The following is a 13,828-nucleotide window of genomic DNA, read 5'->3' as shown; positions in this document are numbered from 1 at the left end:
TTTTGCTTTTGTTGAAACCTGTATTGTTGAAGCTTTGTGAGTGAAGCATGTAGTTTGAGGTAGTGTTCCCTTAATTTCCCGAGTGAGGAAAACTTCTCGGTTGGAGACTTGAAAAATCCAAGTCACTGAGTGGTTGTGAGACTGCCGAGTATTAAGGTGCAGTAGCATATGGTGGGAGTCCCCCAAGTCTTCAGGCGAAGAGAGTTGCCGAATGAGGTGTCTCGCTTGTTACTAATTTGTCAAAGTAACGAATCCTTGTTTCGATGTCACACATTCGCATATGCCTTATCTAAAAATATTTCCAACTTTTGTGTGTTTGATGCTGCATGCTATTGACTAGACAAGATTAAGTGCAATTAGTAGCTTTTCTCTCTTTTTCATCTTTTCTTTGGTGGAATTGCTTTTCGTTTCCACTAATCAGCCTGAGTGGATGCAAGATAACACCATTCTCTATAGCTCAGATCGCAAAGTCGTCTTCATGAAAGTTGTTCCTTATCTTGTGAACTACAACATCTCCAAATTTGAGATCCATCGGAGTAGTACAACTTCAGAAATTCAGGTATGATGAGTAACTGTTCATCAATTTTCTGTTAACCCGTCAGACTTGTTGTGAGCTTCTAAACTCCATTTTTTCTTGTTCATCTCAACATACTTTCTTCATCGAAGTTGTTCCTCACCTTGTCAGCTACAACATATCCAAATTTGAGATCCATCGGAGCAGTACAAATCCAGAAATTCAGGTATGATGAGTGACTGTTCATCATTTTTCTGTCAACCTGTCAGACTTGTTGTGAGCTTCGAAACTCCATTTTCTCTTGCTCAGATCAACATACTTTCTTCATCGAAGTTGTTCCTTAACTTGTGAACTACAACATATCCAAAATTGAGATCCCTCGGAGCTGTATAACTCAAGAAATGCAGGTATGATGAATGACTGGTTATGATTTTTCTGTCAACCCGTTAGATTTGTTGTGAGCTTCGAAACTCCATTTTCTATTGTTCAGATCAGCATGCTTTCTTCATTGAAGTTGTTCCTCATCGTCTCTTTCATAACATATCAAAAATTCAGAATGAACTAATGGTTAAATATTTCCAGATCTTCGAAACATCACAGCAGCTTCGAAATCTGCAAGAATCCGACTGTCATGTTTGGAGCTTCAACACTTTAATTTCCGTCGCTCAAACAGAAATGGTTCCTTCTTGAAAGTTGTTCATATGCTCAAAAACTATAGGGTGTCCAAAATTCAGCTCCATTGGAGAAGAGCAGAGGTTGCAGAAATTTGATAGATGAAAGGAGGCGGAAGAGGGAGAGAGAGAAAAAGTCTCTTGGGTTGGATTTCTATTTTGGGGCAGATTCCAAGTTTTGTAGCACCTTCATTATTGATGAATTGCTTGTACTTTTGTCCATTATGAAACTTGGGACTTTGGCTTGTTGTTGGATCTATTATAATATGTTTGGGAACATATATAAGTGAATAAATAAGAAGGAAAATTTTGGGCCCTTGTGGGTGTAAAACAAAAAATGTTTATGTTTACCCAAGTGTTTTTGTACAAGTTCAAGGGCATCTTGGGTTTTTTGAACAAAATTTGTTTATTTGGAGCAAGGTTTTGTGTTGAAGCTTTGTAGGTGAAGCTTTTTTAGGTGAAGCTTTGTAGGTGAAGCTTTTTTAAGTGAAGCTTTTCGGGTGAAGTTTTTTTGGGTGAAGCTGTGTGGGTGAAGCTTTTTAGGTGAAGCTTTGTGGGTGAAGCTTTTTTAGGTGAAGCTGTTTGGGTGAAGCTTTTTGGAGGTGAAGTTTTTTTTGGGTGAAGCTTTTTTAGGTGAAGCTTTTTGGGTGAAACTTTTTGGATGAAGCTTTTTGGGTGAAGTTTTGGAGGTGAAGCTTTTCGGGTGAAGCTTTTTGGATGAAGCTGTTTAGGTGAAGCTTTGTGGGTGAAGCTTTTTTAGGTGAAGCTGTTTGGGTGAAGCTTTTTGGAGGTGAAGTTTTTTTTTTGGGTGAAGCTTTTTTAGGTGAAGCTTTTTGGGTGAAACTTTTTGGATGAAGCTTTTTGGGTGAAGTTTTGGAGGTGAAGCTTTTCGGGTGAAGCTTTTTGGATGAAGCTGTTTAGGTGAAGCTTTGTGGGTGAAGCTTTTTGGAGGTGAAGTTTTTTTTAGGTGAAGCTTTTTGGGTGAAACTTTTTGGATGAAGCTTTTTGGGTGAAGTTTTGGAGGTGAAGCTTTTCGGGTGAAGCTTTTTGGATGAAGCTGTTTAGGTGAAGCTTTGTGGGTGAAGCTTTTTTAGGTGAAGCTGTTTGGGTGAAGCTTTTTGGAGGTGAAGTTTTTTTTTTGGGTGAAGCTTTTTTAGGTGAAGCTTTTTGGGTGAAACTTTTTGGATGAAGCTTTTTGGGTGAAGTTTTGGAGGTGAAGCTTTTCGGGTGAAGCTTTTTGGATGAAGCTGTTTAGGTGAAGCTTTGTGGGTGAAGCTTTTTGGAGGTGAAGTTTTTTTTTTTGGGTGAAGCTTTTTTAGGTGAAGCTTTTTGGGTGAAACTTTTTGGATGAAGCTTTTTGGGTGAAGTTTTGGAGGTGAAGCTTTTCGGGTGAAGCTTTTTGGATGAAGCTGTTTTTTTTTTTTTTTTTTTTTTTTTTTTGGCGCTTGACACGGTCTTCATTTGCTTGTTTTGTAGTGACTGTGGAAGACGGATTGCTTTCTGATTGAGAAGGGGTTCCGGCATCGCTTTGCACCATCTTCCTGTGGGTAATATAGGAACTTCCTTATGTTTTGATCATGCATGTAGTGATAGAATTTGTTTCTTCTTATTGTAGATGTCAGAGCCTGGAAGTTCTAGTGATGAGGGCTCTTCTAGCTTTAGCTCTAAGTCTGAGTCTGCAATGTCGGAGTCTTCAGGGTCTTTGTTAGAGTCCTGTACTAGAGAAACATTGGATGATCTTCCCAATCGTCGAACTTTAGCTATTGCTAGTTCTTCCTCCATGGCGTTGGGTGAGGGGGTTTCTCCTGATATGTCTTTGCCTCGGCGGAGGCATGGTTATAAGCCTGCGCCATCACCTCAGAGTAAGTCTTCCAAGTATTGGCATTGATCATGTATTTAAAGAAACAATCACGTAGGCCTGCCGTGAAGGCTTTGAGGGCAGTCTTGTCGTCTGCCTCGGCACACCGGGAGTATTCATGGCTGAAGCGGCCAGCATACATACGTAATGACTCGTCTGGCTTCTGGCGGATAGTGTACAGGTCATCTGCAAAGTGCAAGCGATCGGTTTGGAAAATGTGTTGGGAAACAAATAGTTTCCTCAATTCCTCAAATGAGTCTACCGTCTCAGGTGTAAGACGACAATACCAATTTAGAGCTCCGCCAGAGAGGGTGGAGGGGAAGAGAAGACATCGCTCTTCGTCGGTGTGCATCCGGTATGCCATGGTGGACTCAAAGAGGTTAAGGTGCTCAATCGGGTCCTCTTTTCCAGTATAAAGTTGCAAGCCAAGCTTCTGCTTTGTCTTTGCTTGAAGGGGGGTGTTGAGGATCCTCCTTGTAAGAGGGCCAGGCCTGGGTTGGTTCCAGTCAGGTATTTCAGCCTGACGTTCAGCCTTCAACTTGTTTACTTCCTCAAGAAGTTGTAGGACAAGGGGGTCCTGAGCGGAGTTATGTGCCACTGGAGCTTTCTTTCGTAAATCTCCATCTCCTCTTGGAATTAGGAAGGTTTGATCAAGGGCATGTGATTTTTCCCTGGACTCGCTGTACTGGCTTCCAGGGTATGTCTGTCGGAACACCTCTGAGTCCCCTGTACCCTCATGTCTCTCTAGGACTTGTTGCACCTTCCCCAAGTTGGTGGCCGGCTCGGGCCGTGGCAGGGGACCGAGTCTCTCAGAAATCCTTGGGTCATTGATCTTTGAGCTTATATGGATGGAATTCTCTCGACGTTGCTTCAGGAAATCCCGACAATCGCGAAAGACGGCTTTCGATCCTTCTGCCCCTTCAGCAAAAAGGTGTCTCCCTCCGCTTCTCATGGTTCGGGTCGAAGCAACTGGGTTAAGAGAAGCCTCATGTTGATTATCAAATCGAGGGGTAATTTGTTCCCTATCAGGGATATCTATGTCGAATGCATGTGACCCTCCATGTTGGAGGGCACCCCGTTGATGGTTAACTTCCACGGGGGCAACAAGCTCGCGTGTCTGAGCTTGCCTAGCTTCGTGAAGTGTCTCGAAGAGCTTCTCATATTGCTCTTGGAGGACCTCATTCCTCATTGCTATCTTGTTGTTCTGAGCTTCCAACTCATCGACTTTAGCTTGAAGAAGAACTCGTTTTCCTTCCTTCTTTCGTTGTTTCGCACTATGTGCAAGGGGGGTGTCATTCTGTGTGCTGTGGCTTCCTTCGCTTCCCATGCTGGAGAGGGATGCCTGATCAAAAGAAAGTGTACGAATGATAGAAACCAGCTTGACACAGCTGAAGAGAGTAGGAATAAGTGTCGTTTCCCACAGACGGCGCCAAATGTTGATGCACAAAATCAGCGAAGACTTTGGTACAACAGAAAGTGTCAGGTTTTATGACCTTCGCTTGGTTGCTTTGGTCACTAGTGAGGATAAGTACGTAAATGAATAGAGACAGAGAAGCAAACACAGGATGTACGTGGTTCACCCAGATTGGTTACGTCTACGGAGTAGAGGAGTTCTTATTAGTAGTGAAGGGCTTACACAAGTACAAAGGATCAAGCTCTCAATTTAGTGAGTTCTTGTGAATGATTTAACACAAAATGGCATTAGGCGATATTGTGGGGGAATGACCCCTATTTATAGAAAAACTTGTAGCTTTGTCACATTGACATGTGTCATGTTATGATTGGTTCTTGATGTCGACACGTGCTGCGCTCTGATTGGCTTCTAATCTTGACACGTGTCGAGTAGTGATTGGCCTCCTGGTCGGAGGGGAACTCTTCTGGGTCCTTGACAGTATAGCGTTGGCCGGTGCTCGGTAGTTTCGGGATTGGTCAAGTATGGTACAAACAACGTATAAGAACATGTAAGGTCTCACATTTTTCTGATGTGGGATTGAGACTTTCAACACGCTCCTCAAATGTGACAAATTTTCAAGTCTAGCACATGAGTAACACAAATCGATATGGCGCACACGTGGTTGTTGTACTTCACATGCAAGACAATCTACTGTGATACCACGAAGAAGTAGAGGTTCCACCATGTAACCAATTGACTTTATGGTGGAACTCTAATTTTCTTTATGGTATCACAACACAAAAAAGCTAAGGCCACAAACTCAATCATATGGCAGGCTCCCAATCTTCCTCCCTCTCTTCCTCTACCTCTGTTTTATCTTCAACTACATCAAGCCTGGATTCTTCAACCATGGCAGCCCTCTCCTCAAATCTCCCTACCTCGCTCAATATTTCTCACCTCTTCATCACACCAACGGACCGATCCAATTACCTGACTTGAAAGTCTAAATTCTATGATGTCCTTGAACTACATAATTTTCTCTTACTAACCACTAGGGCAAGCCATTTTGCTATATAACCAAATTTTTACTACCGTCGAGGGATCTCTTAAATCAACTTATTTGAGGGATCCTTTGTATGGCTCACTCCATATCGTATTTCGACAATCCAGCCAACTATCGACCTTTTAGGTCAACTCTCAAATGTCATCTTTATCAAAAATCACAAAGATCCAAAACCATTTGACCAATGAATTAAATGGTAGCCATCTGTGTTTCGTTGAAAATTGTACTCGTCTATTTTCTTCACTACAATTGGATGTTTTAATATTTTTATATTTGTCTAACATTTTAGCAAGATCTACAAATTATGTACTAAAAGATAGATAATTTTGACCGTTACAAAATGTTATGTAATGGACACTAAAATATATTCCTCAAATAAAATTATTTGAAGAATCCTTCACAAAAAGGGACCATACATATTCGGCCATTGAGTAAATTGGAAAGTTTAATGACAAATTTTTTAGTTGAATGAACTAAACTAAAATTTGGCATGAGTGGGCATAAAAATCGAAAAGCCGAAGATGAACATTTCCGAAAGAAAAAAAAATTGAACGATTAAAATGGTCAACAAACTGGCTGGCTAGAACCTTTATTATTTGATAAAGTATCTTAAAAATTTGGCGATTAGCAATTGCAACAGTTTGTTGAATAAACGATATTATTTACATTAAGGGGAGAGGGGCTAAACTTCACAAAGGGCTTAAGACCTGTCACTTACAAGTGAAGATGAATACTACTAGACCATAGTACTAAATGAGCTATTGCCACAGTTAGATATGCTCTTTGGATGTCTTCTAACCGTTAGATGGTGATAGTATTAAAGTCTTCCATAGTGAGCTAGAAAATTGAGTTTGATTCCTTTTTTATAAGAATCAAAATCCTATAGTGGGTAAGTACATTTGAGTTTTATGAGAGTGATTCTAATTCTTGAATTCAAGATAGGAAAAAAGAAAAAGAGAACTCACCTCTATCAAACTCAAACTATTGTAACAATATTGTTATAGGAATCAAACTTAAGTATTGTGAAAGCCTAAATACTTACATAAGTATTTTAGCTAAATTCTAAAATTTGATAGTGTGTTGGATTATATGGTGAAATACTACTTGGCTACTCAATATTGGGTTGAAACCCCTACTCAAAATTCTTTATAAATAACCAAAGGTATGGTGCAATGGGCAAATTGCCACCTTCATTTGGTGGATTCCCTAGTGCCTTTTTGGCAGGGGTTCAAAACCAGCCAAGAGCACCTTGAGGTCAGAGGCAAGCCGAACCTCGAGCTGAGATTAATACCACCCTTCAAGTGGGGGACACTTCGTGACCTTTACCAAAAAAATTCTTTGTAAGCAATTCACAAAACTTTATGTTTATGATTAAAAACAATCAAATTATAATATTTTGTGAGGATCATCTTTACAAAAAATAAATCAAAACTAAAATGGTTTAGTCAATACATGTAACAACTAAATCACAATTCCTTTAGTCAATCAAATTGTAGTATTTTGAAACCATCTATACATTTACTCTAATTACTTGACTAGAAGACTCGAGTTTAAATTCATTTTTTTGGAGAAATTATTTTTACATAATAATTTATAATATAACTGGTTTTTATCATTAAAAATAAAATAAAAAATAAAAAAATAAAAAAATTGAAATATACCACAGAAAAACCTAGTTTTACCTAGTTTTTCTCATTTCACACGTGACAGTTCCGCGCCAGATTCCGCGTGTAGACTGACTTGGAACACGTCATCAACAGACCCAACGGTGAAAAATCAGAGGTTTGGTTGTCACTGTCAGTGTCACGGAGGACTGTGGTGGCAACTGGCAAGCCTCGGCCATTGCAGGAGCACCTCACAAATCACAATCAATCCACAAACAAAACCCCGCTCTCGTCCCTAAATTCCCAATTTTTATTTTTATCACGGAGGACTGTGGTGGCAAGCGCATGTCTTTCATTTTCTTTACATTCCTCCGGAATTCGCTCTTGGGGTTTAGCTTTTCCAGCTGAAAATCCTAAATCCTGTTTGGCTCCCGAGAAAAGTTAGGAATGAGAGAAAGAAGGGTGACGACTTCGAATCGTCGTTCTGGATTTTCTTCATACTTCAACTCCTGACAAGGGTAGGTTCTACTTCGCGGATATTTGACTCGGTTGACGTGAGTTGTACTTCACAGAAAATTTCTTATATTTTCCTTTTCGCTTTCTTTGATTTTCTTGGCAACCAAACGGAGTGGAAACTGGGTTTTCTCGGTTGAGAAGTTTTGGGATTCGGCTGAAGAAAATGGCCTCTGCTCAGGGGATTGCTTCGCTGACCCGGTTGTGTTTTGCGGTTAAACGGCACCGTTTTATCGGTCGCCAGGGTTTTTCGGCTCAATCTTGCGCTAGGGGTTTTCCCATATTCTGCAAACAACAAAACCCCAACTTGGTCATTGTGAAATCGAGCCAAGTTCGAGACTTTAGGGTTTTCAATTCGGTTCAATTGGACCAGTTCGTGACCAGCGAAGACGAGGGCGAAATGGGTGAAGGTTTCTTTGAGGCAATTGAGGAATTGGAGCGGATGGCAAGAGAGCCGTCCGATGTTCTTGAGGAAATGAACGACCGGTTGTCGGCCAGAGAGTTGCAGCTTGTGTTGGTGTACTTTTCTCAGGAGGGTAGGGACTCATGGTGTGCCCTTGAGGTGTTTGAGTGGCTCCGTAAGGAGAATCGGGTCGATAAGGAGACGATGGAGCTCATGGTTTCGATAATGTGTAGTTGGGTCAAGAAGTTGATTGAGGGGGAGCATGACATTGGGGATGTGGTGGACCTTCTTGTGGAATCGGATTGTGTGGGTTTGAAGCCGAGTTTTAGCATGATGGAGAAGGTGATATCTTTGTACTGGGAGATGGGTGAGAAGGAAAAGGCGGTTTTCTTTGTGAAAGAGGTGTTAAAGCGCAGAATTGTTTATTCGGAGGAAGACGATACAGATGGGCATAAAGGAGGGCCGACTGGCTATCTTGCTTGGAAGATGATGGCAAGTGTTTGTTTACTGTTGTCCTCAACAATATGCTATTCAATTGTGAAATGTACTTGTGAATTTATATGCATTTCATTTTGAACTATCCACATGCCATTGGTAGTGATAGGAGGATTTTTGGGTTGTGGGTTTGGCTTGAATTTACCTTGCCATGCTGATTTATTAGGATGGTGCGTCCATTTTTTTATGAATTTAGCGGTTTTCCCGGTCATAGAGCTAGTTTTATTACTAGAGTATACATATTAAATGGATGATGTGCAGATTGACCAACCCGGGTTATGTCAGTGAATTATAGCCAAGGGATTGCCATTCATTACACAAATTGTCAATAATTATTGTTACTACTGGTTAGCTAGCAAAACATAAATCAGTAGAAAGGAAAACTGTTAGCATTAGTTTGGGTTTGTATTCATTTGTCGTAACATATATGTTCGAAAATCTTTATAAGTTTCCAAAGGTTATGAATGAAACTATTGAATGTGTTTCTGCAGGTTGAGGGTAACTATGGGGATTCAGTGAAGTTGGTGATTCATCTAAGAGAATCTGGGCTGAAGCCAGAGGTCTACAGTTACCTCATTGCAATGACAGCTGTGGTTAAGGAACTAAATGAACTTGCGAAGGCTTTGCGGAAGTTGAAGGGTTTTGCAAGGGCTGGGCTGGTAGCTGAATTTGATACAGAAAATGTTGGCCTTATTGAGAAGTATCAGTCAGATCTTATAGCTGATGGAGTACAACTGTCCAATTGGGTGATTGAGGAGGGAAGTTCTTCACTCCATGGGGTGGTTCATGAGAGGCTCCTGGCTATGTATATCTGCTCTGGACGTGGCCTTGAGGCCGAGAGGCAGTTGTGGGAAATGAAACTTGTTGGTAAAGAGGCGGATGCTGACCTCTATGACATAGTTTTAGCCATCTGTGCTTCCCAAAAGGAGGCCAATGCCATCAGACGGTTGCTTACTAGAACAGATGTTTCCAGCTCTCTGCGTAAAAAGAAAAGCCTATCATGGTTGCTAAGAGGTTACATTAAAGGGGGACATTTTGATGATGCTGCAGAAACAGTAATAAAAATGCTTGATTTGGGTTTGCACCCAGAGTTTTTGGATAGGGCAGCTGTGCTGCAGGGACTACAGAAAAGGATCCAACAATCTGGCGGTGTAGATACTTACCTCAAACTTTGCAACCGCCTCTCAGATGCCAATTTGATTGGGCCGTCTCTTCTATATCTGTTTATAAAGAAATATAAGCTATGGATCATAAAAACGCTTTAAAGGACATTGGCAACAAGTTATGAGAATCCAAGTATGGTTTAGTTTGTGAACATTTTGTAGCACCGGAACTTTAATTCCTGGTGCATTTTACATGTTAATTTTGTATAGTTATGGGTGGGTATGAGATTTGGTTGTAATTTGGCATGGCCGAATCGTGGAGGCAGGTTAACTGTGATGTCCAAAAAGTTCCCTTGGTGATCTTTCACTCGTGTATATGGTTGCAGCTGTAAACATAATAACGAAGCTACAACTCTGTAATTAAGTAGACTTCGTACAAATACTACAGGTATGTTTTGCCGGTTTCTTGACTTCTTGTGCTTTTAGAATTTTCATATTTCTCATGCATCTCTGCCCCAGATTTACAGTTGCATCATGAAATTATGTTATCGACTCTGCGGTTCACACTTTCTTTTGTAAATAGGATAGATGCATACCAGTAAACAGAAGAAAAGTATGTTTCTGTTAGAATTATATTCCTTTTGTTGCATTAGATCATCACCAAGTCAGTAGTAGCTCATGCATCTGTGTGGCTATCTTGGGCCCAAAGTTCTCACTAAACTACTAATGTTGTTTGTAGCTCTATAGGTTTCAACTAATCCTTTTGTTTTCGTTTCAACACAATGAAAGATGTGTGAACTACTACTGACTTGGAGATGATCTAATGTAACAAAAAGGTAGGGTGGGTGTGGAGGGTGGGATTCTTAGGTTACATGTAAACGAGGACATATCCCCCTCCCTACTTCACTAGTCGTTTGACGTAACCAAAGTTTTTCTCGTGCAGACGAGGATGACATTTGGGAATCATGAATGAAAGAGACCATGAATCAATCATAAATAGTTGGTTTGCTTCTTTAGAAATGCTAAGGGACTCTCTTAAAAGTGGGATTCTTCATGGACTCTTTAACACCTCATGTTTTTGGCAATGTTTTACAATGTTGACACATAAATTAACATTAGCATTTCTCTTCTTTATCAATCCGTCTCTTTTGTCACAATTAGATAGTACAAAATGCATTGGCGATATAAGATGCTTAGGAGACTCTCAAAGTGGGACTCTGATGCAGGGCGCAGCAGATAGAAACGAAATAAAATGACAGATAGGATTGATAGGTAGGGTCCACTATCTCCTGGTGCGAGAAGAGGCCTGAAAACCCTAAGAACTTTGGTTCTAGCACCAGCCTATAATGTAGACATTAGAAAGAACAAAGCAACAGACTCTTAAACAAGAGAAAGGCACATAAAAACAAGTTTACAACTCAATTATCAATATGATAATTCAAACAACTTCTCCCCCTTTTCTTTACAAATACATGAATTTATAGATGCTTAAACCCCCTCTTAATAATTACTGATACATGCATCATAGTTCATGCATCATTACTAGAGTTAATGAACTCATTAATATTAACCCCACTTAATCTACCCCGCTAACATATATTTATTACATTAAATAAAGATTGACTAATACTGTAACATATGAGATACTAAATAACCAAAATAATTGCTTTTAATCTAGTCCACAGAATATAATTATTATATAAAATTCATTACTTCAGAACCCTTGTATTCCATGTATATCAGCTGAATTTCAAAAGCCAAATGTATTGAATCTTCCGATGATCTTATTTCATGCCCTGCAACAAACTCTAGAGGCTTTCTACCACGTCATTATTTAACGTCAATTCTTGTGTCAACGTTATAAAACATTGTGTCGAAAATATGTGATAATTCAGTTTTTTTTTAGCATTTATCTTGGCTATGTATACATAATTCAGTTTTTTTTTTCTTTCACTAAAGCTGGCGTTGCTTTATACTGTCTCCCTTTTTTTTTTCTCTCTCTAATTATTGACTTTAATTATATATTAAGTAAATTGCAAGAAATCTAATTATTGAGTGTGTGCAATCTTTCTTCACGTGTAAATTATGTGATGGATTATGAAGTTGATAATTTTGTATGTGCTTTGTGGTGCTGCTGCTGCCTGCTGATACGGGAACTGTATAGCTGGCTGGACATCTCTGTTCATAATCGTCCTGTCACCGGATGATGTGTTACACTGGAAAATATTAGGTTAGGTGGCCTGACTATGTGTCTTGTCCCGCCACCTAATAAGATGTCGCTACATCGTCATTTACTTTTTCTTCAGACTTTCACTGACAAATATATTAACATGATACAATATTGACTACGTGAATAATAAAAATGACATGTCAACAGTCAATGGCGTGTCAATAGTAGGTCGTAGTACAGGCTACGTAATTTGACTGTCTGACTCAAAATTCTCTCGTGTTACACACAAACAATGAGGAATGTCCCAAACATTCTCCTAAAAGAGTTCTGATAGGGCTAGTTGCTCACGCACCTCTTCCTTATCCGGCGATGAGAGAGACTGAAAGAGGAGTTGCGTGGAACCGTACCCGTTTCGTTTGATATGGGCAAGCATCCATGCTTGTTTGGATACATTTTAGGAGATATTGATTTAGCAGACAATAGGATCACTTGGCATCAATTGCACAAGATGGTGCAATTTAGTCTGCTCTGTCAAGAACTGCTGAGAAACAAAGGACTACAGAGCATTCACGTGGTCTTTTAGGCACGTAGCTTCATCCGCACGTGATCAGATTGGTCTATTATTATTTTTGTTTTGAGGTGAAATAGTAATAATATTTTTATTAATTTTCTCTTCCCTTGTTATTTGAGAAAACTGTAGCAACAATTTTAACTTAATTAGAGTAATGGTCGTTCAACTAAAAATTCATGATCATTGGTCTCTTAATTCATCAAAATGTGCAACTATGACCCATTCCATCAACTTCGTTAGAATTTCCTCAAAATGAGTCATGCTGGAAGGATCATTACTTCAATTGGGTTAAAGTTGAGGGTTCATCACTCCAATTGGATTTAAGTTGAGGGACAATTCTCCATTTGGATTAAAATTGAGGGACCATTGTTACGATTTTTGTCATTTGGTTTTCCATATTTATTCCTTGATTTAGCCTCACGTGTGTGGCACGTGACTCGTTTTGGTAGAAATTTTAATGGAGTTAACGGAAAAAAGAATAGTTGCACGTTTTGATGAGTTAAGAAATCAATGATCATGAATTTTTAATTGAAGGACCATTACTCCAATTGAGTTAAAATTAAAGGATCATTGTGGTTATTTTTGTTTAGATAAGCATGCAAGTTGTAGAGATGTCGTAGACAGAGATGCTCGACAACTTCCAATTATTTGCAATTGAATATTTAAAGGCATAAGCAGTGGCGGGAGAAAGACCAATGGATGTAAGCCTAAGTTTAAATTATTTATCAAAAGCAGAAACACGCATTGTTTAGATCTAATCTCTACTTAATCCCATTATTAATTTGGTCTTTGAGTTCCCCATTATTTAATAACAATGATAATTAATTGAGTTAGATGGCGATTTCCTGTAGTTGCAAAAAATAATAATGTCTATACAATTTGGTGCGGAAAATAACAATAACGCTATCTTTTGTAAAAAAAAAATATAAAAAATAAAAAATAAAAAAAAGAAGATAATTAATTGATAATTTCTTATTTTGCTAAATGATGTATATTCATACAGATAAATGTTACTTGGAAAATCGGCATCCAAAATTAGTGTATGCAAAATCTAGAGTTGGGATATTTGTTTGGGTGGTGCCTAATGTATGGTCATTTAAAACCAATTTGTTGGAGCATGCATGAGCATGATGTAGACATTTAACCACTAATTGAACACAATCACAAGATTAGTGCATTATTTATATAATAATAATGTGGCTTTTTATATTAAAGATCAATGTATATGCTTTTCCTGCACCAACTACTTCTTCTGTTAGCGTGGTTTTTGTCACATTATTGAAAGAGCTTCAAAATTCGAATCTTCATGGCTATTTTATCAAAAGAAAAGAACGTCTAGTGATAAAATTACGGTACATAACGTAATGAAGTTTAGTAAAGTAATGTGACTAATGTACTTCATATGGTAGTGCAAAAAAAAAAGTTGCCTACTCTTACCTAAAAAAGAAAATAAAAGTTGCCTAATTCTAA

The 13,828-nt window shown here is 39.0% G+C and overlaps 1 protein-coding gene and 1 long non-coding RNA gene across 3 annotated transcripts; both read left to right on the top strand.

Annotated features, from left to right (window-relative positions):
- The first annotated feature begins 570 nt into the window (after positions 1-570).
- LOC139194393 (uncharacterized) lies at positions 571-1,501 on the top strand. 2 transcript variants are annotated; one of them, XR_011579158.1, is made up of 3 exons: positions 571-740; positions 824-921; positions 1,097-1,501. It is a non-coding gene; the product is annotated as an uncharacterized lncRNA (long non-coding RNA). The 2 variants fall into 2 exon arrangements; XR_011579159.1 differs by lacking the exon at positions 1,097-1,501 and adding an exon at positions 1,005-1,034 and having other exon boundaries at positions 610-740.
- A 5,782-nt stretch (positions 1,502-7,283) lies between these two features.
- Positions 7,284-10,087, top strand: LOC103418528 (pentatricopeptide repeat-containing protein At2g30100, chloroplastic). The gene is made up of 2 exons (XM_008356647.4): positions 7,284-8,511; positions 9,006-10,087. The coding sequence occupies exons 1-2, from the start codon at positions 7,783-7,785 to the stop codon at positions 9,777-9,779; spliced, it is 1,503 nt and encodes a 500-aa protein (XP_008354869.3). The 5' UTR covers positions 7,284-7,782; the 3' UTR covers positions 9,780-10,087.
- The last annotated feature ends 3,741 nt before the right edge of the window (positions 10,088-13,828 follow it).

The sequence above is a fragment of the Malus domestica genome, chromosome 03 (genome assembly GCF_042453785.1).
Source record: "Malus domestica chromosome 03, GDT2T_hap1".
Lineage (NCBI taxonomy): Eukaryota > Viridiplantae > Streptophyta > Magnoliopsida > Rosales > Rosaceae > Malus > Malus domestica.
This window is presented reverse-complemented; position numbering and strand designations above follow the sequence as displayed.

Coding starts and splice junctions, on each gene's coding strand:
- LOC103418528 (XM_008356647.4), top strand. CDS start 7,783: ATGGCCTCTGCTCAGGGGATTGCTTCGCTGACCCGGTTGTGTTTTGCG. Junction 8,512..9,005: donor ATCTTGCTTGGAAGATGATG/GCAAGTGTTTGT, acceptor GTGTTTCTGCAG/GTTGAGGGTAACTATGGGGA.